Raw genomic sequence first — 25,526 nt, 5'->3', positions numbered from 1 at the left:
GACGGGCAGGGCTGGGGGCGCCCCAGCCGAGGGCTCCTACCATGCACCAGTCTTCAGCTACTAGACCTGGCAGAGCTGGGGAGGGATGGGACTTCCGCTTCCCCTGCACTGCTGCTCTCAGCAGGGAGAGGGGGGCCCATTACACCCACCACCAGAAACCTCCCCCCGGCTACCTGTACCTCCGCGGCTGCTCTGTCAGAGCTAGGCTCTGAAGGTAGCACAGACGAAATGACAGTGGCAATCCTGCAAGACCCCTACAAGAGTTTTACAACCCACCCTCAACCTCCTTTTGGGTCAGGACATTCATGGTTACACCACCATGAAATTTCAGATGTAAACATCTGACCCATGAAATTGACTATTTTTAAAATCCTATGACCGTGAAATTGACCAAAATGGACCATGAATTTGGTATAACACAGGCCATAGAACTTTCTCAGAATAATCCTAGAGCATAGCTGGTGGTGGCGCCACCTGTGAAAATTTAGCCCAACAGGGATGTGGGAGGCCCAGATTCAAATCCCCCACTTGGGCAACAGAACTTGAACCCAGGGCTCTGCTCTCCCAGGTGAATGTCCGAACTACCTAGCTATATTGCCATCACGCACAATTATTTCAAATTTGGTGACACTATATACCTCCAGACCAGTGATACCGCTATGGGCACCCGCATGGCCCCACAATATGCCAACATTTTTATGGCTGACCTGGAACAACGCTTCCTCAGCTCTCGTCCGCTCACGCCCCTTCTCTACCTACATTACATTGATGACATCGTCATCTGGACCCCTGGGAAGGAAACCCTGGAAGAATTCCACTACGATTTCAACAGCTTCTACCTCACCATCAACCTCAGCCTGGACCAATCTACACGGGAGGTTCACTTCCTAGACACCACGGTGCAAATAAGCGACGGTCACGTTACCACCACCCTATATCGAAAACCCACCAACCGTTATGCCTACCTTCATGACTCCAGCTTCCACCCCGGACACACCACACAATCCATTGTCTACAGCCAAGCGCTGAGGTACAACCACATTTGCTCCAACTCCTCAGACAGAGACCAACACCTACAAGATCTTCACCAAGCATTCTCAAAACTATGATATCCACATGAGGAAATAAGGAAACAGATCAACAGAGCCAGACGTGTACCCAGAAGCCTCCTGCTGCAAGACAAGCCCAAGAAAGAAACCAACAGAACTCCACTGGACATCACATACAGTCCTCAGCTAAAACCTCTCCAACGTATCATCAGTGATCTCCAACCCATCCTGGACAACAATCCCTCACTTTCACAGACCTTGGGAGGCAGGCCAGTCCTCGCCCACAGACAACCTGCCAACCTGAAGCATATTCTCACCAGCAACTACACACAGCACCATAGTAACTCTAACTCAGGAACCAATCCATGCAACAAACCTCGATGCCAACTCTGCTCACATATCTACACCAGCGACACCATCACAGGACCTAAACAGATCAGCCGCACCATCACCGGTTCATTCACCTGCACGTTCACCAATGTAATATACGCCATCATGTGCCAGCAGTGCCCCTCTGCTATGTACATCGGCCAAACTGGAGAGTCCCTACGTAAAAGGATAAATGGACACAAATCAGATATTAGGAATGGCAATATACAAAAACCTATAGGACAACACTTCAATCTCGCTGGACACACAACAGCAGATTTAAAGGTAGCCATCCTGCAGCAAAAAAACTTCAGGACCAGACTTCAAAGAGAAACTGCTGAGCTTCAATTCAGTTGCAAATTTGACACCATCAGCTCAGGATTAAACAAAGACTGTGAATGGCTAGCCAACTACAAAAGCAGTTTCTCCTCCCTTGGTGTTCACACCTCAACTGCTAGAAGAGGGCCTCATCTTCCCTGATTGAACTAACCTCATTACCCCTAGCCTGATTCTTGCATGCATATTTATACCTGCCTCTGGAAATTTCCACTACATGCATCCGACGAAGTGGGTATTCACCCACGAAAGCTCATGCTCCAATACGTCTGTTAGTCTATAAGGTGCCACAGGACTCTTTGCCGCTTTTACAGATCCAGACTAACACGGCTACCCCTCTGAAGCTTGACAGCAAGCTATAGGGTATTCAGGGGTGGGTCATTTTTAATTTTTCCTGTTCAATCTGTTCCACTTTCTATGAAATACTTGAATACTCATTTGGGGAGTGAGGAAGAGCGAGAAAGTGATTCTATAGCCCAGGGGTTAGGGAACTCACCCAGGAGGGAGGCAAAGAGGAGCGACACCTGGGTTCCAGTCCCTGCACCACTGAAAAGCTAATTATTTATACAATGTGAAATCACTTCAACAGAAGAAACTGAATGAGACCCATCCCAGAATATAGTATAGCCTGGGGGGGTAGGACACTCACCTGGGGGAGATGGAGTCTCTGACTTGGGTTCCAGTCCCTGATCCAAAGCAGGTATTTGAACCTGGGTCTCTCAGGATTAGCAGAAGTGGTTTACAAAATAGTCATGATTTTGTCTCTACACGAGTGTCCTTTGCACTGGAGTTAGTTTGGAGTAACTCCACTGACTTCAAAACTGAAGCCCAAGGATTTTAAAGCCCATATTACGTGTAGTATTTTAGCTTTGAAAAAGGTTTTAGAAGTAGAAAGATAGTTCTAGACTCCCCGCAAAATTCCAGTTTTGGTAATTACCGTCTCTTTCCTTACCTAGATGATCATGTTTCCTTGCTTGCTCCTGAATGCCCTGCTCCCACCTATTTGTTCCCTTCTCCCATGTGACTTTTCATGCTCTCTCAAATGATGCACTTTCTGCTTAGAACCCTGTTTCTTTTGCTGCTCACAAAGCAGCCTCCTTCGTCCAGTCAAAAATTTCTCCTTAAAATATCTGTGGTCACGCTTCTTCTTGTTTCAAAATTTCATCAGCCAAACTAAACAACCCCTCTTGGACTGTCCTGCCTGAACCAAATTCAGTCCTGGTGTTGTAAGCAGGCACAACTCCACTGAAGTAAATGGATTAATCCCCACAAATGCCAGCGCAGACTATAACCCTCCATATACAATTTCACTTGTAAGCTCCCCAGTGCAGGGACAATTACCTTCCTCTATATTCAGACAGCACCAAACACAACGTTGGTCCTCCACCTAAGAAATGGTTGTGCTGTGTACTGCTATGTAACTACTGAATTTCATTTGGTCTGTAGGAGAAAGGGTTGGGCTAATCGCTAGAAAGTCACTTTTAGATCAGTTTGGTATGAAACGGAACATTCATAATTCACCTTTCTATAGTGTCCCAACAACAACATTCCAAATAGTTTTGCCTTTTGTTTAAAACTGTTACTATTTATTTTGTAAACACCACACAAAGTGGTGCAATTAAACTGGACACCTGCACTGAGTGTCTGAGGGCACAAAGCCTTCCTACCGCACATAAGGGTACGTCTTCACTACCCACCGGATCGGTGGGTAGAGATCAATCTATCGGGGATCAATTTATCGTGTCTCGTCTAGACGCGATAAATTGATCCCCGAATCAACACCTGTACTCCACCTCGGCAGGAGTCGTCGCCGCGGTCGACTCACCGCCATGAGGATGGCCAGGTAAGTCGAACTAAGATACTTCGACTTCAGCTATGTGAATAGCGTAGCTGAAGTTGCATATCTTAGTTCAACCCCACCCCCACCCCCATCCCCAGTGTAGCCCAGGCCTAAGGCTTTGTCTACACTAGCACTTTTGTTGGCAAAACTTTTGTTGGTCAGGGCTGCGGAAAAAAAAAACACCCCCCTAACCGACATAAGTTTCACCAACAAAAGCACCAGTGTGGACAGCGCTATGTCATTGTGGGGGGTTTAATTATGTCAGCAGGAGAGTTCTCTCCTGCTGGCACAGAGGAGCTACACAGGAGACCTTAGAGCAGCACAGCTGCAGCAGTACAGCTGTGTCGCTGTAAAGTCAGTAGTGTAGACATAGCCTTAGTTAGCCATGTAACTGAATACTTCCCCATGCATTGTTGCTCAGATATCACCTGGAACTCTCAGACATTCGAGATGAAGCCAAAATATCACGCCATTTTGTAGTATGCTTGAAAGGGAAACTGTTGCAACTGGATGTTCTACCTCAGCTGTGAATTTTCAGCCTATTGTGGATTTAAGTCAGTTTCATTTCATATCATATTTTCTAAATTCCATAGGAAAGTGCCATTGGATCAGCCAACCCTATTGACCGTATGTCTTTACCTGAGGGGTTTCCAAAGCTGCTGGATTTTCTGCAGAAAGTGAAAACTGATCCGTAACCATAAATAGGATTTTTTTTTTTTTGCACTCATCTGGGTTTAAGAAAAAGTCTCTTGATGGAGGTTTTGTTTTTAATTTTACAAAACAAGGTTCTGTTATAATGAGAGCTTCTGTGCCAGGTTTCAGCCCAATGGGAATTTGAATTGCAGAATTATAATTCCCCCAAGCACATGATAGGGGTATGGAAATAGAAATGCTGAATGTGACATTTCATTTATAATTTTACATTTTTTGCAAGTCAGGACACTGACGAATCAACGGCACAAGAACACTAGACAGCTCTGGACATCTCAACACCAAAAAGATGTCAATAAAAATGATTATGATAATCTTTTTTAAAAGACCAACATATTGCCTAGCTTGGCTATGTGACAGTGTTGTAGCCATGTTGGTTCCAGGATATTAGAGACACAAGGTGGGTGAGGTAATATCTTTTATTAGACCAGTTTCTGTTGGTGAGAGAGGCACGCTTAAGGAGCCACACAGAGCTTCAGGTCTGGGAAAGGTACTCAGAGCATCACAACTAAATGCTTAGTTAGTTTAGCATAAGTAGTTAGAAAATACTGTAAGGATCATTCAAGGTAGAATGGTCCATTAACACCGCTGCAGTCCTAGGACCAAAAGGGGGTTAGTGGGTTACACGTTGTTGTCATAAGCTATAAATCCAGCGTCTGTGTTCAGTCCATGATTTTTCGTGTTTAGCAGAGTTATGAATTTAAGCTCCGAGGTTCGTCTTTTAAATGTATTGTGCATATTTCCTTTGAGGATGAAGATTGATAGATCAGATATAGAGTGACTGCTTTGTGAAAGCACAGCTGATATGATGATTTTGTCTTTTATCATTTTCCTGTGTGAATTCATTCGAGAGCATAGTGATTGTCTGGTTTTACCCACATGGTTGCTGTTGGGGCATTTAATGCACTGGATGAGGCATACTAGATGTTATAGGCATGTGTAGGATCTTGAAAGGTGTGTTGTTGGGGGTGTTGACCATCGTAGCAATGGAGACGTCTGCAGATTTTGCATCTGTTGTTCTGGCAGGGTTTGCTGCCTGTTACTGGGTTATATATTATTGAAATTCAAATCTATAACTCGCAACCAACCCTGCCCCACCCCAAGCTGCCTTTATTTCCCCCTCCTCTGCCTTCCTTCCTCCCATCCCCAGGACTGAAGGGGTGTTAACGGGCCACTTCACTTTGAATAGTCACTTGAAATAAACTACTGATGCTAAACAATTTGTTCCAGCTTGGATTTAGCTGTGACACTCTGGGTGCATTTCCCAAATCTAAAGAAGAGCTCTGTGTAGCTCAAAAGCATGTCTCTCTCATCAACAGAAGTTGGTCCAATAAAAGACAAGACTTTGCCCACCTTGTGTCTCTAATGAAGGAGACTCTGAGATCTAGAGGTATTTGTAAGGTGTAAGCTTCAGAGAGAGAAGTTGTTCGGCATGTGAACTGAAGGGATGGAATGAAATGACACAACAAAAAAGTTAGTCTACACTTTTCTTACTGATGAGATCTGGTTTCCCCAAGGGAAACTGCAAAAGTCCCATTGTTCAAACAAACAACAGAACTGGACAAGACAAAATAAATCCCTTCTGAAATTACAATAGAGATCAATCCTACTTTGGCCACCCAGGGAGCTGAGGGGATGGACTGGATGGCACCTAAAGGCTTTTCCATCTCCAATGTCCTATCAACAGCATCAGCTCAATATACCGAGTGGTTCTGTTGCCATGAAAAACAGAAAAGGTAATAATTTTTCTACCGAAGACATTAAGTCAGGCCCACTTATAACATAAAAGTTAAAATTTTCTTTAAAATCTACTAAATAATTTACAAGACCCACTCTTGGCAAGTGTCTAATGCTGAAAACGAGGGTATACACCATTTCGCCTGTCTCAGTGAAATGATTTGATAACCGACTGACACAGTACCATTATATCAAGAAAAAGGCAAAGTGAAGAAGAAACCAGCTTCAAAAAAAACAGTGAATCCAAACCATCCAGGGTGAAATTCAACATGGGTCAGAGGGCCAGCAAGAAGCCCAGGAACCTCTTAAATCCCACTTACTGTCTCAAGATAGAGATACATAGACCTTGCACTGGTCTGAGCCTAGGAGCCCCTCAATGGCATCTGGCAAACAGCCCACCAGATCATAATTCATACAGGCCTGACACACACTACACCCCCAACACACAGTTGTCATACAATGTATCTAAAAGGTGTCATGTAAGGTATCATATGTAAACTGGTAACACACTGGTCCAAAAAAAAAAAAAAAAAATCACTGTGTGATGCATGTATGGGTTGTGTACAAACAGTTGTGTTAGTGCTGGAAATATGCCTCCCAAACACATTTTAAAGAACAGTGCATAAACCAAGCCTGCCCTAGACAAAAGGAAAGTGTATTTACTCGGTCTGATTGGCTCCATGACTGGCTGAGAACAATGAAAGTGCATTTATGAACATAGTAAACAAAGCTATCAAGTTAACAAGCAGCAGTTTAGTGAACACACCAGGAAACACTGTACCCCAGGAACCCTTCCTGGCTCTTGAGCTGGAGACAAATGCACTTTGGGTAATATACGGGTACCAAACAGACATTTAGTTATCCATCACTTAGGGAACAAAGGGAATAGCACCTTTTGATTCTGTGAACAGTGGGTCTCCTGGCCTGGTGGGATGGAGATGCTGGTAACTTGATGTGCATAAGAAAACTACTTAGGAAAAGATCATAACTTACTAAAATTACATTTTAGACTGTGTTTTGTTTTGTTTGTAAGCTTACCTGTCTGTTTCTCTTGCTTAGTATCACTTAAATCTGTTCTTGGTTCATAGTAAAACTCAGAATCTGTTTATTAACAATCTCAGACCTTGTCTACACTTTAAACTCTGCAGTGGTGCAACTGCAGCATTGCAGCTATGCCGCTGTAGCATTTCAATGAAGATGCTACCTATGCTGATGGGAGGGCTTCTCCCATCGGCATACGTAATCCATCGCCCCAAGAGGCAGTAGCTAGGTAGACAGGAGAATTTGCACTGTGGATTTTTCAAACCCCTGACAGACGTATTTCCAAAAAGAAAAGGAGTACTTGTGGCACCTTAGAGACTAACCAATTTATTTGAGCATAAGCTTTCGTAAGCTACAGCTCACTTCATCGGATGCATGACGTAGTTATACCAACCTAATTTCCTAGCGTAAAACAGGTCTCAGTGCTGTTCTATTGAAATATAAAGTGAACCCTCAGCTAAGAAGATAAGAACGGCCATCCTGGGTCAGATCAATGGTCCATCTAGCCCAGTATAACGTATTCCGACAATGGCCAATGCCAGGTACATCAGAGGGAATGAACAGAACAGGCAATTATTGAGATCCATCCACTGTTGTCCACTTCCAGCTTCTGGCAACTGGAGCATGGGGTTGCATCCCTGACCATCATGGTTAATAGCCACTGATGGACCTATCCTCCAATTCTTTTTTGAATCCCATTATTGTTTGGCCTTAACATCCACTGGCAATGAATTCCGTAGGCTGACTGAGTTATGTGAAGTAGTACTGCCTTTTGTCTGTTTTAAATCTGCTGCCTGTTAATTTCATAGGGTGACCCCCTGCTTCTTGTGTTATGTGAAGGGGTAAATAACACTTCCTTATTCACTTTCTCTCCACCAGTCATGATTTTATAGACATCTATCATATCCCCCCTTAGTCATCTCTTTTCTAAGCTGAATGGTCCCAGTCTTTTTAATCTCTCCTCATATGGAAGCTGTTCCATGCCCCTAATCATTCTTGTTGCCCCTCTCTGGACCTTTTCCAATTCTAATGCATCTGTTTTGAGATGGGGCGACCAGAACTGCACACAGTATTCAAGGTGTGGGTGTATCATGGATTTATATAGTGGCATTATGATATTTTCTGTCTTATCTGCTTTTTTGACTGTGGCTGCACATTGAGTGGCTATTTTCAGAGAACTACCCACAATGATGCCAAGATCTCTTTCTTGAGTGATGAGTAATTTAGACCCTATCATTTTGTAAGAATAATTTGGATTATGTTTTCCAAAGTGCATTACTTTGTATTTATCAACATTGAATTTCATCTGCCATTTTATTGCCCAGTCACCCAGTTTTGTGAGATTCCTTTGTAACTCTTCACAGTTAGTTTTGGACTTAACTGTCTTAAGTAAAAAGAAAAGGAGTACTTGTGGCACCTTAGAGACTAACCAATTTATTTGAGCATAAGCTTTCATGAGCTACAGCTCACTTCATCGGATGCATACTGTGGAAAGTGTAGAAGATCTTTTTATACACACAAAGCATGAAAAAATACCTCCCCCCACCCCACTCTCCTGCTGGTAATAGCTTATCTAAAGTGACCACTCTCCTTACAATGTGTATGATAAGCAAGGTGGGCCATTTCCAGCACAAATCCAGGGTTTAACAAGAACGTCTGGGGGGGTGGGGGGGGTAGGGGGGTTTTGTTGTGTGGTGTGTGGTTGCTGGTGAGTATTTGCTTCAGGTTGGGGGGCTGTCTGTAGGCAAGGACTGGCCTGTCTCCCAAGATTTGTGAGAGTGTTGGGTCATCCTTCAGGATAGGTTGTAGATCCTTAATAATGCGTTGGAGGGGTTTTAGTTGGGGCTGAAGGTGACGGCTAGTGCCGTTCTGTTATTTTCTTTGTTAGGCCTGTCCTGTAGTAGGTGACTTCTGGGAACTCTTCTGGCTCTATCAACCTGTTTCAATACTCACCAGCAACCACATACCACACAACAGAACCACTAACCCAGGAACCTATCCTTGCAACAAAGCCCGTTGCCAACTGTGCCCACATATCTATTCAGGGGACACCATCACAGGGCCTAATAACATCAGCCACACTATCAGAGGCTCGTTCACCTGCACATCCACCAATGTGATATATGCCATCATGTGCCAGCAATGCCCCTCTGCCATGTACATTGGTCAAACTGGACAGTCTCTATGTAAAAGAGTAAATGGACACAAATCAGATGTCAAGAATTATAACATTCATAAACCAGTCAGAGAACACTTCAATCTCTCTGGTCACTCGATTACAGACATGAAAGTTGCGATATTACAACAAAAAAAACTTCAAATCCAGACTCCAGTGAGAGACTGCTGAATTGGAATTCATTTGCAAATTGGATACAATTAACTTAGGCTTGAATAGAGACTGGGAGTGGCTAAGTCATTATGCAAGGTAACCTACCTCCCCCCCAGACGTTCTTGTTAAACCCTGGATTTGTGCTGGAAATGGCCCACCTTGATTATCATACACATTGTAAGGAGAGTGATCACTTTAGATAAGCTATTACCAGCAGGAGAGTGGGGTGGGGGGAGGTATTTTTTCATGCTTTGTGTGTATAAAAAGATCTTCTACACTTTCCACAGTATGCATCCGATGAAGTGAGCTGTAGCTCACGAAAGCTTATGCTCAAATAAATTGGTTAGTCTCTAAGGTGCCACAAGTACTCCTTTTCTTTTTGCGAATACAGACTAACACGGCTGTTACTCTGAAACCTGTCTTAAGTAACTTTCTATTGTCTGCCCATTTTGCCACCTTGCTGTTTACCCATTTTTCCAGATCATTAATGAATATGTTGAACAGCACTTGTTCCAGTACAGACCCCTGGCGAACATGACTATTTACCTCTCTCCATTCTGAAACCTCACCATTTATCCCTGCCCTTTGTTTTCTGTCTTTTAACCAGTTACTGATCCAGGAGAGGACCTTCCCTCTTATCCCATGACTGCTTACATTGCTTAAGAGCCTTTGGTGAGGTACCTCGTCAAAAACGTCCTGATAGTCCAAGTACACTATATCCACCGGATCACCCTGGTCCACATGTTTGTTGACCCCCTCAGAGAATTCTAATAAATTAGTGGGGCATGATTTCCCTTTACAAAAGTCATACTGATTCCCAGCATGTCATGTTCATCTATGTCTGATAATTCTGTTCTTTACTATAGTTTCAACCAATTTGCCTGGTACTGAAGTTAGGTTTACCAGCCTGCAATTGCCAGGATTGCCTCTGGAGCATTTTTTTAAAAATTGGCATCACATTAGCTATCCTCCAGTCATCTGGTCCAGAAGATTATTTAAAATGATAGGTTACATACCACAGTTAATAGTTCTGCAATTTTATATTTGAGTTCCTTCAAAACTCTTGGATGAGTCCTGTCTGGTCCTGGTAATTGGATTTATCAAGCAAAAGCCTGATGTGTACTCAGTCTTGTTAGAAGCAGCACATATAGTAATTTCTGTGAGAGTGTTCGGTGAGAGGGACTGGACGCTGCAGGGAGACATCTTTGGGGAACTTGGGAACTGGAGTTCACGGACTGTTAACTGCACAGCAAGGTTAAGGTTATGTCTACATTATGGACCTTACAGCAGCACAGCTGTACCACTGCAGCTACACCACTGTAAGGTCTCCTGTGTAGCTGCTCCATGCAACTACCCCGACGAGCAGGCAGTAGCCATGTTGGCAGGAGAGCATCTCCCACTAACATAGCGCTGTCCACACTAGCACTTTTGTCCAGGGGTGGGGTTTTTTTTCACACCCCAACCAACAAAAGTTTTGCCAACAAAAGTGCTAGTGTAGACAAAGCCTTAAACTGGCAAAGACTCAAGGAGTTTGCTGCAGAGACAGAAAAACTCATTGTACCAGCAAGCTTACACATAGTAAGAGTGAGCTTTACTGGACATCAGACTGAGGCAGTTGGGTAATACAGTGTCTTACAGTTCTGGGTGTCCTGAGCAGAACATCACAACTGGTCATCTGCAAAGGGTGAATTTGATTCAGAGATGTACACACTCCATTTACCAGATGTTGTTAGGTAGGGTCCAATCCATCCTTGACCTCCTGTTCAGTTTAATATTATACTTATCACATATGATGAGGAAGGATGGTCCATGGGTCAGGGTGCTAGCCTAGAACTGAGAGACCTGGGTTCAATTCCCTGCTCTGAAACACACCTCCTGTGTGACCTTGTGCAAGTCGTTGGGTCTCTCTGGACCAGATTTTCAAGGGATTTAGGTGCCTGAAGATGCAGAAATGTTCCTAATGGGATTTGCAAAGGCACTTGAGAAGGTTAGGCATCTAAGTTCCCCTGATTTCAATGGGAGTTAGGTACCTAACCTGCTTAGGCACTTCTGAAAATTCCCACTATCTCCATCGTTAGGCACCTAAATGCCTTTGAAAATCTGCCCCATGCCTCAATACCCCATCTGTAAAATGGGCATAATAGCCCATTCCTACCTCAACGGGATGTTGTGAAGATAAAAACATTAAAAATGTTGACCTCCTCAGATGCTATGGCAATGAGGGCTGTATACAGAGGTGAAAGTAAGCTGGCAAGAGCCAGTATGCAGTGCCAGACCGGACTGGCTTCCCCGGCAGTGATTTAAAGGGCCCGGGGCTCCTGCCACTGCGGAGAGCCCCAGGCCCTTTAAATCACCTCTGGAGCTCCAGCAGCAGGGCTCGGGCAGGGGCTGCCCGCAGAGGCCGGAGCACCGGGCCCTTTAAATCCCCACCTGATCCCGGCTGCAGGAGCTCCAAGGCTCTGGCAGCTGGGCTCCAGCAGTGATTTATAAAGCCTAGAGCTCTGCGGCAGCCGGAACCCCGGGCCCTTTAATTCACCCCTGAGCCCCGGGGCTCCCAGCCGCCTCTGCAGTGGGGTGATTTAAAGGCCCCAGGGCTCCCAGCCAGAGCCCCGAGGCCTTTAAATCGCCTCTTCAGGTTGAGGCCACGCCCCCACTCAGGACTCCAGCATACCAGTAAGTCCTTTCTGATGTACCTATACAGCCAGGGGTGAAAGTAACATAAAGACAGAGACAGGTATTACTCCCTCCAAAAGCTTCCTCTTGTACTGATGTTTTCCATGTATTATCACAGCCAAAAAGTGAATGGCTATGAAAATACTAGAAGACAATCCACTGAGATATTTGACTTAAGGGGGGGAGGGGGAAGGGCAGAAATAAAATTGGAAAATTGGATGGTTTTCACTGTTTAAAAAAAACAAAAAAACCCACACATTCTAAAAAGTACATTTCGTTTTAAAAACTTCCAGCTTGGCAGGCACAGAGCACTCAATGAGTATGATCTTTGCTCCATTTGAATATATGAAATTAGACGTGATGAAATACTGCACACATGCAGTGCTTCATTTTCCTAATGAAATCAGCAAGTGCCATTCCAGTGAGGTGCACCCAGAGAGATGTGCACAGAAAAAGAAATTCAGCTGAACTAGTTCAATGAATAGTCATTCACTTAAAGACACAGGCCTTTATTCGAATATCATTTTCTCAGCCATCCTAGGGTCTCAGAATGAAGTCCTTTACTCACTGAAGCAAAGGGCAAAACTCCTATTGGCTTCAATGGGGCTACAGTTTCACTCTCAGTAACTCAAGGAAGCCATGTTGAGGGGAAATTAACAACACTGGGCACACGTAACTGACTTTTGAAAGATCTGATTTCTGTGCATGTAATTAATTGTGCTTCCCACACACTCCCCAAAAAATTAACGTTTAACCAATACTTTGACTACTTTTACTATAGAAACTTTTGAATACACACATTAAGGCATTGATTTAGGAAAGTACTTAATCAGATGCTTAACTTTAAGCATATGAGTAGTCCTAGCACAGTCACATACTTACGTACCTTCCTTGACCACAGGATGCTGTTTCAGGAAGAAGGACTGCTAAGCAGAAATGGGGTCCACCTATCGAGGAAGGGGAAGAGCATATTTGGATACAGACTAGCTAACCTAGTGATGAGGGCTTTAAACTAGATTTGAAGGGGGCAGGTGACCAAAGCCCACAGGTAAGTCAAGAACATGGAGACCTGGGAGAAGGTTTGGAATGTGGGGGGAGCATGGGCTGTTATAGCAGGGATATAGGAGAGAAGACAGAACTGGGCGGGGGGGAGAGGGGAATCAAATCAGTATCTTAGATGTCTGTATACTAATGCAAGAAGTATGGGGAATAAGCAGGAAGAACTCAAAATGCTAGTAAATAAATAACTGTGACAGAGACCTGGTGGGATAATAGTAATGACTGGAATATTGGTATCGAAGGGTACAGATTGCTCAGGAAGGACCAGCAGGGAAAAAAGGGAGGAGGAGGTGTTGCCTTATATATTAAAAATGTATATACTTGGACTGAGATTGAGATGGAAATAGGAGACAGACTTGTTGAAAGTCTCTGGGTAAGGATAAACGGGGTAAAAAACAAGGGTGATGTCATGGTAGGGGTATACTACAAACAGCTAGCCAGGAAGAAGAGGTGGAAGAGGCTTTTTTTTAAAAACAGTTAACAAAATCATCCAAAGCACAGGACTTGATGGTAATGGGGGACTTGAACTACCCAGACATCTGTTGGGAAAACAACACAGCAGGGCACAGATTATCCAACAAGTTCTTGGAATGTATTGGAGACAATTTTTTTATTTCAGAAGGTGGAGACAGCTACCAGGGGAAAGGCTGTTCTAGATTTGATTTTGACTAACAGGAAGGAACTGGTTGAGAATTTGAAAGAGGAAGGCAGCTTGGATGAAAGTGATCATGAAATGATGAGTTCATGATTCTAAGGAATGGTAGGAGGGAGAACAGCAAAATAAAGACAATGGATTTCAAGAAGGAAGACTTTAGCAAACTTGGGGAGTTGGTAGATAAGATTCCCATGGGAAGCAAGTCTAAGGGGGAAAACAATAGAAGACAGTTGGCAGTTTTTCAAAGAGACATTATTAAGGGCACGAGAAGAAACTACTCCACTGCGTAGGAAAGATAGGAAGTATGGCAAGAGACCACCCTGGCTTACCCAGGAGATCTTCAAATGATCTAAAAATAAAAAAAACAAGTCCTACAAGAAGTAGAAAATAGGTCAAATTACAAAGAATGAATATAAACAAACAACACAAGTATGTAGGGACAAAATTAGAAAGGCCAAGGCACAAAACGAGATCAATCTAGCCAGACACATAAAGGGTAACAAGAAAACATTCTACAAATACATTAGAAGCAAGAGGAAGACCAAGGACAGGGTAGACCCGTTACTCAATGAGGGGGAAAAACAATAACAGAAAATGTGGAAATGGCAGAGGTGCTTAATGACTTCTTTGTTTCGGTTTTCACCAAGAAAGTTGGTGGTGATTGGACGTCTAACGTAGTGAATGCCAGTGAAAATGAGATAGGATCAGAATAGGCTAAAAAAGGGAAAGAACAAGTTAAAAATTACTTGGACAAAATTAGATGTCTTCAAGTCACCATGGCCTGATGAAATGCATCCGAGAATAATCAAGGAGCTGACTGAGGAGATATTTTTAGCCATTAGCGATTATCTTTGAGAAGTCATGGAAGATAGGAGAGATTTCAGAAGACTGGAAAATGACAAATATAGTGCCCATCTATAAAAAGGGAAATAAGGACAACCCAGGGAATTACAGACTAGTCAGCTTAATTTCTGTACCCGGAAAGATAATGGAGCAAATAATTAAGCAATCAATTTACAAACATCTAGAAGATAATAAGGTGATAAGTAACAGTAAGCTTGGATTTGTCAACAACAAATCGTGTCAAACCAACCTGATAGCTTTCTTTGACAGTGTAACAAGACTTGTCAATAGGGAGGAAGTGGTAGATGTGGTATATCTTAACTTTAGTAAAGCTTTTGATACTGTCTTGCATGACCTTCTCATAAACAAACTAAGGAAATGAAACCTAGTTGGAGCTACTATAAGGGGAGTGCAAAACTGGTTCGAAACCCATTCCCAGAGAGTAGTTATCAGTGGTTCACAGTCATGGTGGAAGGGCATAACGAGTGGGGTCCTGCAGGGATCAGTTCAATATCTTCATCAATGATTTAGATAATGGCATAGAGAGTACGCTTATAAAGTTTGCGGAAGATACCAAGCTGGGAAGGGTTGCAAGTGGTTTGGAGGATAGGATTAAAATTCAAAATGATCTGGACAAACTGGAGCAATGGTCTAAAGTTAATAGGATGAAATTCAATAAAGACAAATGCAAAGTACTCCATTTAGGAGGGAACAATCAGCAGCACACACACAAAATGGGAAATGACTGCCTAAGAAGGAGTACTGCAGAAAGGGATCTGGGGATCATAGCAGACCACAAGCTAAATATGAGTCAACAGTGTAACGCTGTTGCAAAAAAAAAAAAAAGAGCAAACATCATTCTGGGATGTATTAACAGGAGTGTTGTAAGCAAGACACGAGAAGTAATTCTTCTGCTCTACTCTGCACTGATTAGGCCTCAACTGGAGTATTGTGTCCAGTTCTGGGCGCCACATTTCGGGAAGGGTGTGGACAAATTGGAGAGAGTCTAGAGAAGAGCAACAAAAATGATTAAAGATCTAGAAAACATGACCTATGGGGGAAGATTGAAAAAATTGGGTTTTCAGAGAAGACTGAGAGGGGACATAATGACAGTTTTCAAGTATTGTTCAAGGTTGTTACAAGGAGGAGGAATATTTTTTTTTCTTAACCTCTGAGGATAGGACAAGAAGCAAAGGGCATAAATTGCAGCAAGGGAGGTTTAGGTTGGACATTAGGAAAAACTTCCTAACTGTCAGGGTGGTTAAGCACTGGAATAAATTGCCTATGGAGGTTGTGGAATCTCCATCATCTGAGATTTTTAAGAGCAGGTTAGACAAACACCTGTCAGGAATGGTCTAGATAATTAGTCCTGCCACGAGTGCAGGGGACTTGGCTAGATGACCTCTCGAGGTCCCTTCCAGTTCCACGATTCTATGAATTGGGGCCCAGGTAACTAACACAGTAGACAAAAATGTGGACTGCTTTATTTATCACACAACAACAAGCACTGGTGTTTTTGATGGCTGGATGCTTATTCCTAAAGGCAGCAAATAAACAAAGACTTCTGCACAGAGACCTTCTGGGTAGCTTTGACCCCAAATCTGAACTCCTAATTTGGTGGGTTGCTTTTTTAAGTGGATGTATTGCACACAAATGGTAGATTCAGAGCCTTCCAGACTGAAGTTTTATTTATCTATAGAATAGGCACATCATAGGAAGTGGCGATGCAAGGTTCTCCAACACTGCACCCCACCGATGGGCCTCAATCCAACCTGCAAGGACCGCTTCTGGCAGTAAGGATAGTTTCATTTCAATAGCCTATTGAATCTTTGTTCTCTCTTGCTAAAACTAACACCTGTGCTGGTGGGCTGTGTGAGGAAGACGCCTGTCCACTGGAAAGTAAACCCCAACCAACAATTTATTTCACACAAGCTACTAAAGACCTGTCAGGTAGTGATAACTTTTGATCACTACTAATCTGGGTCAGATTGGACCTGTTGTTCTAGCAATGAAGATCTGGGCTGCATACAAAGAGGTCATTAGGTGCTCTTTGGTACATAATATCCTCTGAATCACAGAAATGTAGGGCTGGAAGGGACCTCCAGAGGTCATGTAGTCCAGTCCACTGTAAACCTAAGACAGGCCTGATATGTGTTTGTCCAATTTCTTCTTAAAACTTCCAATGATGTGGATTCCACAACCACTCTTGGAAGCCTAGTTCAGAGCTTAACTACCTTTCTATTTAGAATGCTCTTCCTAATACTTAACCTAAATCTCTCTTGCTGCAGATTAAGTCCATTATGAGAATTTCATGTGGAATTGTATCAAATGCCTTACTAAAAATCAAAATATATCACATCTACTGCTTCCCTCTATCCGCTAGGCCAGTAACTCTGGCAAAGAAGGAAATTAGGTTCATTTGGCATGACTTGTTCTTGACAAACCCATGCTGGTTATTACTTATAACCCCATTATCTCCTAGGTGCTTAAGACTGATTGTTTAATAATTTGTTCCAGTATCTTTCCAGGTATCGAAGTTAGACTCACTAGTCTATAATTCCCCGGCTCCTCTTTGTTCCCCTTTTTTGAAAGGCAGATGGTATGTTTGCCTTTCTCCAGCCTTCTGGGACATCACCCATCTTCCATGAGTTCTCGAATATAATTGCTAACAGTTCTGAGATCGCTTCAGCCAGTTCCTTAAGCACCTTAGGATGAATTTCATCAGGCCCTGCTAACTTGAATACATCTTACTTATCTAAATATTCTTTAACTTGTTCTTTCCCCATTTTGGCTTTCATTCCTTTCGCCTTGTTAAAGTTGCATTGAATCCATAATCAGATGGAGAAGGGTCGCTCACTCTAAAAGGGATTACTTTTTTTGAGAAACATGACTAGTGCTGTATAAACCACTGTGCAGACAAGTAATCAATCTATTAATAGTGCTGATTTTAAAATGCCTTTAAATAAACAACACACACCTCTCTCAAAGAAATAGTTTTCTTTCTTAGGGGTTAAACTGTTCCCCTTTAGGCAGTTGCCCACATATTCATTGAGGACATGTGAGTTTCACAGAATCTCCATTTGAACACAAAGGTAAATGGCTTTTCCTTAAAGAAAACTGAATGCAGGATTCACACTGGAACTTATTGTAAAGACAGGCCACCCCGCAAAATCAAAGATAACAATGTTTATTAAACAGGGATATTGCATTAGCCCTGTCATAAATATAAAGGGAAGGGTAAACCCCTTTAAAATCCTTCCTGGCCAAAGGAAAAATCCTGTCACCTGTAAAGGGTTAAGAAGCTAAAGGTAACCTCGCTGGCACCTGACCAAAATGACCAATGAGGAGACAAGATACTTTCAAAAGCTGGGAGGAGGGAGAAAAACAAAGGGTCTGTGTCTGTCTGTGTGATGCTTTTGCCGGAGACAGAACAAGCCATGGAGTCTTAGCTAGATTACTTACTAAATTCTAGGTATGTGTTAGATTATGATTTCTTTAAATGGCTGAGAAAATAGCTGTGCTGAATAGAATGAATATTCCTGTCTGTGTATCTTTTTTGTAACTTAAGGTTTTGCCTAGAGGGATTCTCTATGTTTTGAATCTAATTACCCTATAAGGTATTTACCATCCTGATTTTACAGAGATGATTCTTTTTTACTTCTATTAAAAGTCTTCTTGTAAGGAAACTGAATGCTTTTTCATTGTTCTAAGATCCAAGGGTTTGGGTCTGTGGTCACCTATGCAAATTGGTGAGGATTTTTACCAAACCTTCCCCAGGAAGTGGGGTGCAAGGGTTGGGAGGATTTTGGGGGGAAAGACGTTTCCAAACTACGTTTTCCCAATAAACCCAGATAAATGTTTGGTGGTGGCAGTGGAAATCCAAGGGTAAAATAGTTTGTACCTTGGGAAAGTCTTAACCTAAGCTGGTAAAAGTAAGCTTAGGAGGTTTTCATGCAGGTCCCCACATCTGTACCCTAGAGTTCAGACTGGGGAAGGAACCGTGACAAGCCCCTTTGCAGCTCTCAGTATATTCACGTTGCATCAAGATATTTTTGTTTTTGAACATGTAAACACACCCTATAATTAATAAACTGGAAATAACATAAGTTTGAAAGTTCTTTGTTTTGGACAGTCAATCTCTGACAAAATAAATCCTTAGCCTTCTTGATTAGGGGAGCGGGGTTAAGAAAAGTCTTATGCATCTTTCAGGGTACACTGGCAGAGCAAAGCCAATTTCATCTTTCCCACAGGTCAGTTTACAAAAACAAGCAGAGAGCAATGAAGCCTTTTTTAACTCATTTGCTTTAAACAGTATTATCTACACACACAGCCTTATCAAAGGCTATGAGTGAATGTTGTTGGTTCCCAGCATGCTGGAGTTCAGCTAGAATGATAGGGAAAGAAAAATCTTTAATGTTTGTAAACAAGCTTCTGTTGAAGGGCAAGTTAATCTCCGGGCTATAGATGGACAGAACAGTTGCTCCTTGACTGAATACTTCTCATTTAAATGGTCCAGAAACCAGCTCTGCTAGGTAGGATTAATATAATTATTCCTCAGGGAATTCTGCGCCACTGCGTGTGCACATAAAGAACGAGCCATACATATTTTTAATATTTGTGCAGAAAAAAGCTTCTGCAGGAAAGTTGCTGCAGTTCTGCCTTTTGCCCACCAGAGGGTACTGTGGCGATAGAACAGAGCAGCAGCGATCCACCAGCTGGGGAAGAGAAAGAGCCTGCCTTCTTCACAGCACCTGTCAGGCTGGGTCAGGAGACAGGGACTATGGGGAGACAGCGTGGGGCTGCTGGGGGGGGAGGGGGTCAGACGGGGGCTCATAAGGGCTAGTGGGGGAGGACAAACTGGGGCAGGGGCTGAATGGGAGTGGAGGCACAGGACCACAAGGGGGAGGAAGGTGCAGGGCCACATGGTGAGGGGCTGGCTGAGTGGGTGCACAGAGACACATGGGGGCAGGAGAAGTAGGTGTCTGTGGGGGTGGAGGGACACATGTAGAACAGGGGGTGCAAGGACACATGGGGACAGGGGCAGATGTGCCTGACTGAATGGGAGAGGCTAGGGGTCAGCCAGGGTCTGCATCGGGGAAGCTCCTTAACAATCCCTCCCTACCCCCCCCCCCAAAAAAACTGTTCCATACTATTCCCACCCATACCCAACAACCCTCCAAGTTCAAATCCAGGCTCTTTCCCAGCAATTACTTCCCTCTCCCTCAATTCCTCCATTACCTCTGACTCCCCCAAGCCTTTGCACTGCTTCTGAGGGGTGCAGGAAATACGGTTCTGTATTGAAGTTTAAATGAATTATTACTCAGAGTTCTGTATTAATATGCATAATAAAGAATCTATGTCAAAAACCATTAGCTGAATCTTTTTTGTTGTCTGTATTGTTACAGACATACTTGCCAACAGGTATTATATGGTGTTATTTTGACAAAATATGCAGAATTTGAAAATATTGTGCACAGAAGTTTAAAATTTTTGGTGCAGAATTCCCCCTGAAGTATGATACGGAAGACAGTGTAAAAAAAAATACTACACATACAATATTTTGGTAGGGTGAACCACAGAAACCTCCAAGATACAGAGAATCATCTACCAAATGGAACAGTGAAGTAGGAAACTAGAAGAAAATATTTAAAATAGACTTATTCTTTTCAAATTTTTTTTTTTTTAAACTTTTCATCTCCAGACTAGGTAAGGTGACTTGTTCAAAGAAAACTTAAATCTTTTTTCTTCCTATTGGTCAAGAAATTAAGGTTGTCCCAATTTTTTTTTACCCCGCAACACACATATACCACAATGTGATCTGAACCATGTAGTGGGATTCACTTCCCAGGTACAACATATGCCTTATTCCCCGCTATGCTCCAGGTTAAGGGAGTTTTTAGACTTGTAGCCTAGGCTCCATGAGAACAGTAGGCTGGGAACAAGTACAATAAAATCAAAGCCTCAGCATGAAGGGACCTAAGGAGAGCAGTCTCTCTCTCTCTCTCCACAGGGTGGGCAAATGTGGTGAGGTCTCTCTAGGTACCCCCAGAGGGACAATGATCGCCTGTAACTCCTTACTATCCTTGGATGTAGGAGCTACAACTTGTGAGATGATGGTATAAGGCAAGAAAGGCTATTTGCAAGCATGAGTGAAGAATGGGGAAGACAGAGGAAACAGCATTGTGGGGGAGAGGTTCCTGATACAAGTGTTTCCGATACGTTTGGCTTGTTAATAAACCAGGAGGGGGAAGATATTGTTTTCAGAACTTTAATCTTGCATGATGTAGCTAAGTTTTGACCTGACATGTGTAATCAATACATCGGGGGAGGCCTCATTCTTTGGAAGATAGGATTAGGGAGGTAAATGAATCATGAGCCTGAAAACAAGACATTTGTGCTAAGTAAGAGAAGTATATAGGACAGTAGGCTAAAAAGACAAAATGCTTGAGCCAGTTAAGATAAGAGGGAGAACTCTCAGAGAACTATTTACTATGAACTAGACAACAAGGGACAAAGTAAGTTAGTAATGTAGAGATGAGCTAAAAACAAAGTTGAACCATGGACGGCATGTGCTGCACAGGGAATGGTTCCTGCAAAGTAACAAAACCAATTCAAAAGCGTGATGCAATACATAGTGAATGCAATGAATATAAAGAGAGAGGGTTTCTATGTAACTTTGGAGCTGTGATGTACCCTGCATCCAACCCCACTGCAGTTTGAGTCTAATCAACTCAGCATAGCACTGCTGTATGCCAAATAAAATACTTAAGTCACAAAGGCTGAAGTCAAACCGAGCTCTTAAAAAGCCAAGTGGAAAGAAGTCTCAGAAAAAATCCCAACATGTGATTGTCCCAGAAGGTGAGGCATACTGCAGAGGTATGTATAGTACAGATCCATTCCACAAACTGCTGATCAGTTCTGCACTTAAAAATCCTAGGTGGGTTGACTGACCGATTGCTCAGATGTAAGATTGAAAATGATGTTGACCTATGACCCTGTCATACCTTTGTAATAACACTATAGGCATATAATATTGACAGGTTTTAATTGCTATGAGGTCGAAATACACTGAGGGCAAGTAGGAGGACACAAATAATTGTATTGTTAGGTTTTGCTGGGATATAAAAGGCTGTTTTGTTAATGTGAGGCCTAGTGTGATAGGCTTATGCTAAGGACTGAATTTAGGTGAACTAAACAAGGCCCAAGGGTTTAACCCAAGGTCACAAATTATGCCTTTTCATTCTGTGTAACAAACAAATGAACACAGAAGGACAGGCACATTGCAAGCTTATGGAAGTTATTTTGAAATAAGGGGACTGTTTGGGGGCATTTGCAATATTGTAACTAGGTAGTTAGATCACATTGACATATATGATTTATTAAGAAATTGACTGATATAAATGCTTAGGTCACTGATCAGAAGCAAAATTACAGATACTTGGAATGCCACATATGGAAAATGGGCAGGCACCTACCTTATTATGGTCGTGAACCATATGCATGAGTAGTTACATAAAGGAGGTTGTACAAAAAGATCTAACCAAATTCCCTTTGGGATGAGCCCACATAAGATAGGCCATGAGCATTCTCACCAAAATGCAGTAAAGTGCACAACTAAGTGGAAGCAGGAAGAATTTAGAAAAAGTAATAGGCATATCAGGAAAATTATCCATTTCTTCTTCGTTCAAGGAAATGGTGCTTGCAGGAAATCTTTTCATTTTTAGCCTCAGATGAATGTGTTGTTCAGCAAGCACTTCAATGGTTTTTGGTTTTAAAGATAACTCAGCAACTTGTCCAGATGCATTAAGTAGTTTAATTACATTTGCTTGGAATGGATTTTTGGTTGTCCCATGCTGCCATAGGATTCTTTTTACCCTGGAGTAACAAGCATTCAGAGGCAGAAAAATCCCTTAGTGTCAGGGGAGGGGTGGGGTGGAAAAAAAAAAAACACTCCACACACTGGCAAATAGCAAACTTTCTTTTGTAAAACTGTGTATGTGGTATGAAGAATTAGGCTAAAACATCAATTTCTGCATAATTTAAGAACAAGTTGCATTTAGCCTCCGATTATATATATATATATAAAATGGCCCTTCTTACTGCAGAGTTGTGCTTACTGTGTATATCAGTCATCTCTTCTGACTTTAGGGACTAAAATAAATCCTTATTGCCTTTTTTTTCTTTTTAAACTTCTGTTAGCTGTGTTGGCTCTGCAAGACTAAGCTTGTGCATCAGGATAATCGTTAATAATGTTCCAGTCAGTGACACCAGTGCACAGCCACAAACAGCACAAGTGTTCCTGAGGGCACACACTATGGAAAATGGGGTAGACTGGATACATAGGTTGAAGTACGAGCTCCGGTTACTTACATTACAGTAGTGGCTAATCCCCTATTGTCCTAGGTCCTGTACAAACACAAAGGAAAACATGTAGTCCCTTCCCCAAATAGTTTACAGTCTGATTTGGCCAACACAACCTTTATTGCTGGGAAAGATGCATGAGAAGGTGAGAACTCTGCTTGATGCCAGATTGAGTCTGCAGAGATGATAGGAAAGTCGGTTGTGCTTGTAAATAGAGCATATCTGACACAAAGTCATTAAGAGATAATGAACATGAAATCCACAATCCTGTTTTTAGGCACTTTTCAGGGTACTGTGAAGATAACATTTCCAAATCAGAACTGATACAGTGCTGTTTTTACAACCCAGGCAGCTTGAATGCCTGCCTTGACCACTGCAGCTAAGGTTCCCAAGCATCCAGAAAGTGAAATTGGCATGACTTTGGTTAGCCCATTGCTATTGAGAGCCCTAGGACACCCATGGAACTGGCAACAACAGTGTCAATTTCATCCCAGCTGTTTGGAAAGGCTAAGTGGGGGGTAGGGTGAGAGATGCAGACACTGAAGCTATTCCTGGAGGTGGAGGACTTTTAAAGAACCGATGGAAAGATTGTCCACACAACTCTTTGCAGGAGGTAGTAGGAAAAGCAGGGGAGTCCCTCCCCAGGGAAACAGCAACATAGGAAAGGGGTAAAGAAGCAAAGACAAACCTTATTCGACCTCCTAGCTAGTCCTGTTTTCAGTGAAGAGCCTAAAATAAATCAGTCTTCCTTTCTTCCCCACTAGACAGTAATCTTGTTCAAGAGGCAACATTATGCAAAACTAATAGAACAAATCACACCAAACTAGAGGGTTCTAGAAACTTTAATTTCTATAGCATCAAATACAAATACCTCTGTTCTTCCCCATACCCAAGCAGTAACTGACAACTAGGGAGAAAGGAGACAATTGACACTTGCATGTTTCTTGGCCATTTGCTGCCATAGCAGCTTAGAATGATCTCCTCAGAGGTTATAAACTAAGCATAATCAAACCTCGTCAGTTACTCGGATGGCTTACTGACAAAGAAAAAAACATCAAGCACACTACAAAAAACTGCACTAGTAATTTAGCCTCCTGAATTAGTACTGATTTAGCACAGAGTTAGAGGAGCTGTAGTGGCAAGGACTGATTTTAAGAGAACTCTTAAAGATGAGTCATAAAGATGAGAACCCGACCATTTGTTGAAGATCCCATCCTTCAAGAATAGGGGTGTTAATCGTGGAATCCTAGTCCCATACCATTTGGGGCTACATTTTGCCTACCTGACATTTTCCTGCAATGTCAAGTGAATGTGGGATTTTTCCTTCTTTCTTTCCTGTCTTAAACTGTTAGGTAGCATTACTGTGAACTGTTTAAGAGTGACCATGTCCCACCCAAAAGGTGCTCACACACATTCCATTGATAGATGATGTGACCCAAGTATACCTAGCTTTCAAAAAGTCTGCTGAGTTCTCCGGATGGAAGGCATTATTTAAATGTCACGTCTAGAAGATTAACGAAAAGACAGTGAGAAAGAATAGATGAATTAAAGCCCAATAAAAGGGAGGCTACAGTCCAGAGACTGTAAGCTTCATGAGGCAAGATCCGTGTCTTTACCTGCATTTTGTACAGCAAGAGCAGCACAACCGGTGCTCCACAAAAGACCGCCCTGCAAAGCTGATCCACTTTTCAACCCACTTCGCTCCTTTACGCGCCCCAGACTGATTAGCGGCAATGATAATACATTGATGACATACAACAGACTCCCAGCGCCCTGCCCATCACTGACAGCATCCCACACTTCCTAAATCAGGCAAAAGCAAGCACCTAGTGCCATTAACCAGAGGCACCCTCACTGCCTGCAGCTGCAGGTGGAGGGAGGCCCCTCCAGGAATGCCCCTCACCGCTCCTTGCTCCCCAGATAGGCGAGGGGGGGGGAGACGAGCCTTCGCTCCCCGCATTCTGCTCTTCCCCCCTCCACAGGTGGCCCCCGCGCGGAGTGTGAGCCCCCCCACTCCCGGAGCCCGCCTGCTGCCCAGCCAAGGAGGCGGCGACACCCACCCCTGTCCCCAAGGCTGCGGGCGGAGCGAGCCGTCCACTCCCAGCCCCTCCCCGGGGATGGGGTGGAGCCCCCTACTCACCTTCATGCCGGCGCGCTCTTGCCCTCCCGCTGCTCGGGGCGGATGGAGCGCTGCAGCGCACGGAGCGGGACGCGACGGCTGCGGAGTCCCCGGCTCCTCCTGCCCGATGTAAACACAGAGCGGGGGGCGGGACAGAGCGCCATGGCAACCCGGCCGGAACCGGAAACGGTGTGGCAGGGCAGGTTGCCTGGCGCCGCCATCTTGGGGGTCCGGGGGGCGTGGAAGAGGCGCTGTCATCAAACACTGGCGCCTTGGGCAGGAGCTTCTTCCGCACACTGCCACCTGGACCCGCCCCCCGGGGCACGGGCCCCGTCACTGCTGGGAGTGAATAGCTCCCCCCTCCAGTTCTTCCCCCTCAGATCTTGAGTTCCCCCTTTGTCATT

At 43.4% G+C, this 25,526-nt stretch overlaps 1 protein-coding gene across 1 annotated transcript in view; it reads right to left on the bottom strand.

The window, feature by feature from the left end:
• LOC141989078 (transmembrane protein 263-B-like) overlaps positions 1–25,309 on the bottom strand; it is a 304,105-nt gene extending 278,796 nt beyond the window's left edge. Inside the window, exon 1 of the mRNA XM_074955334.1 lies at positions 25,144–25,309. Coding sequence (XP_074811435.1) covers positions 25,144–25,149 — 6 coding nt within the window. The 5' untranslated portion in view covers positions 25,150–25,309. The remainder of the gene's footprint in view (positions 1–25,143) is intronic.
• Between the last annotated feature and the right edge of the window lie 217 nt (positions 25,310–25,526).

Source organism: Natator depressus, chromosome 6 (genome assembly GCF_965152275.1).
Source record: "Natator depressus isolate rNatDep1 chromosome 6, rNatDep2.hap1, whole genome shotgun sequence".
Lineage (NCBI taxonomy): Eukaryota > Metazoa > Chordata > Testudines > Cheloniidae > Natator > Natator depressus.
The sequence above is the reverse complement of the archived record's forward strand: the minus strand, read 5'-3'. Positions and strand labels throughout refer to the sequence as shown.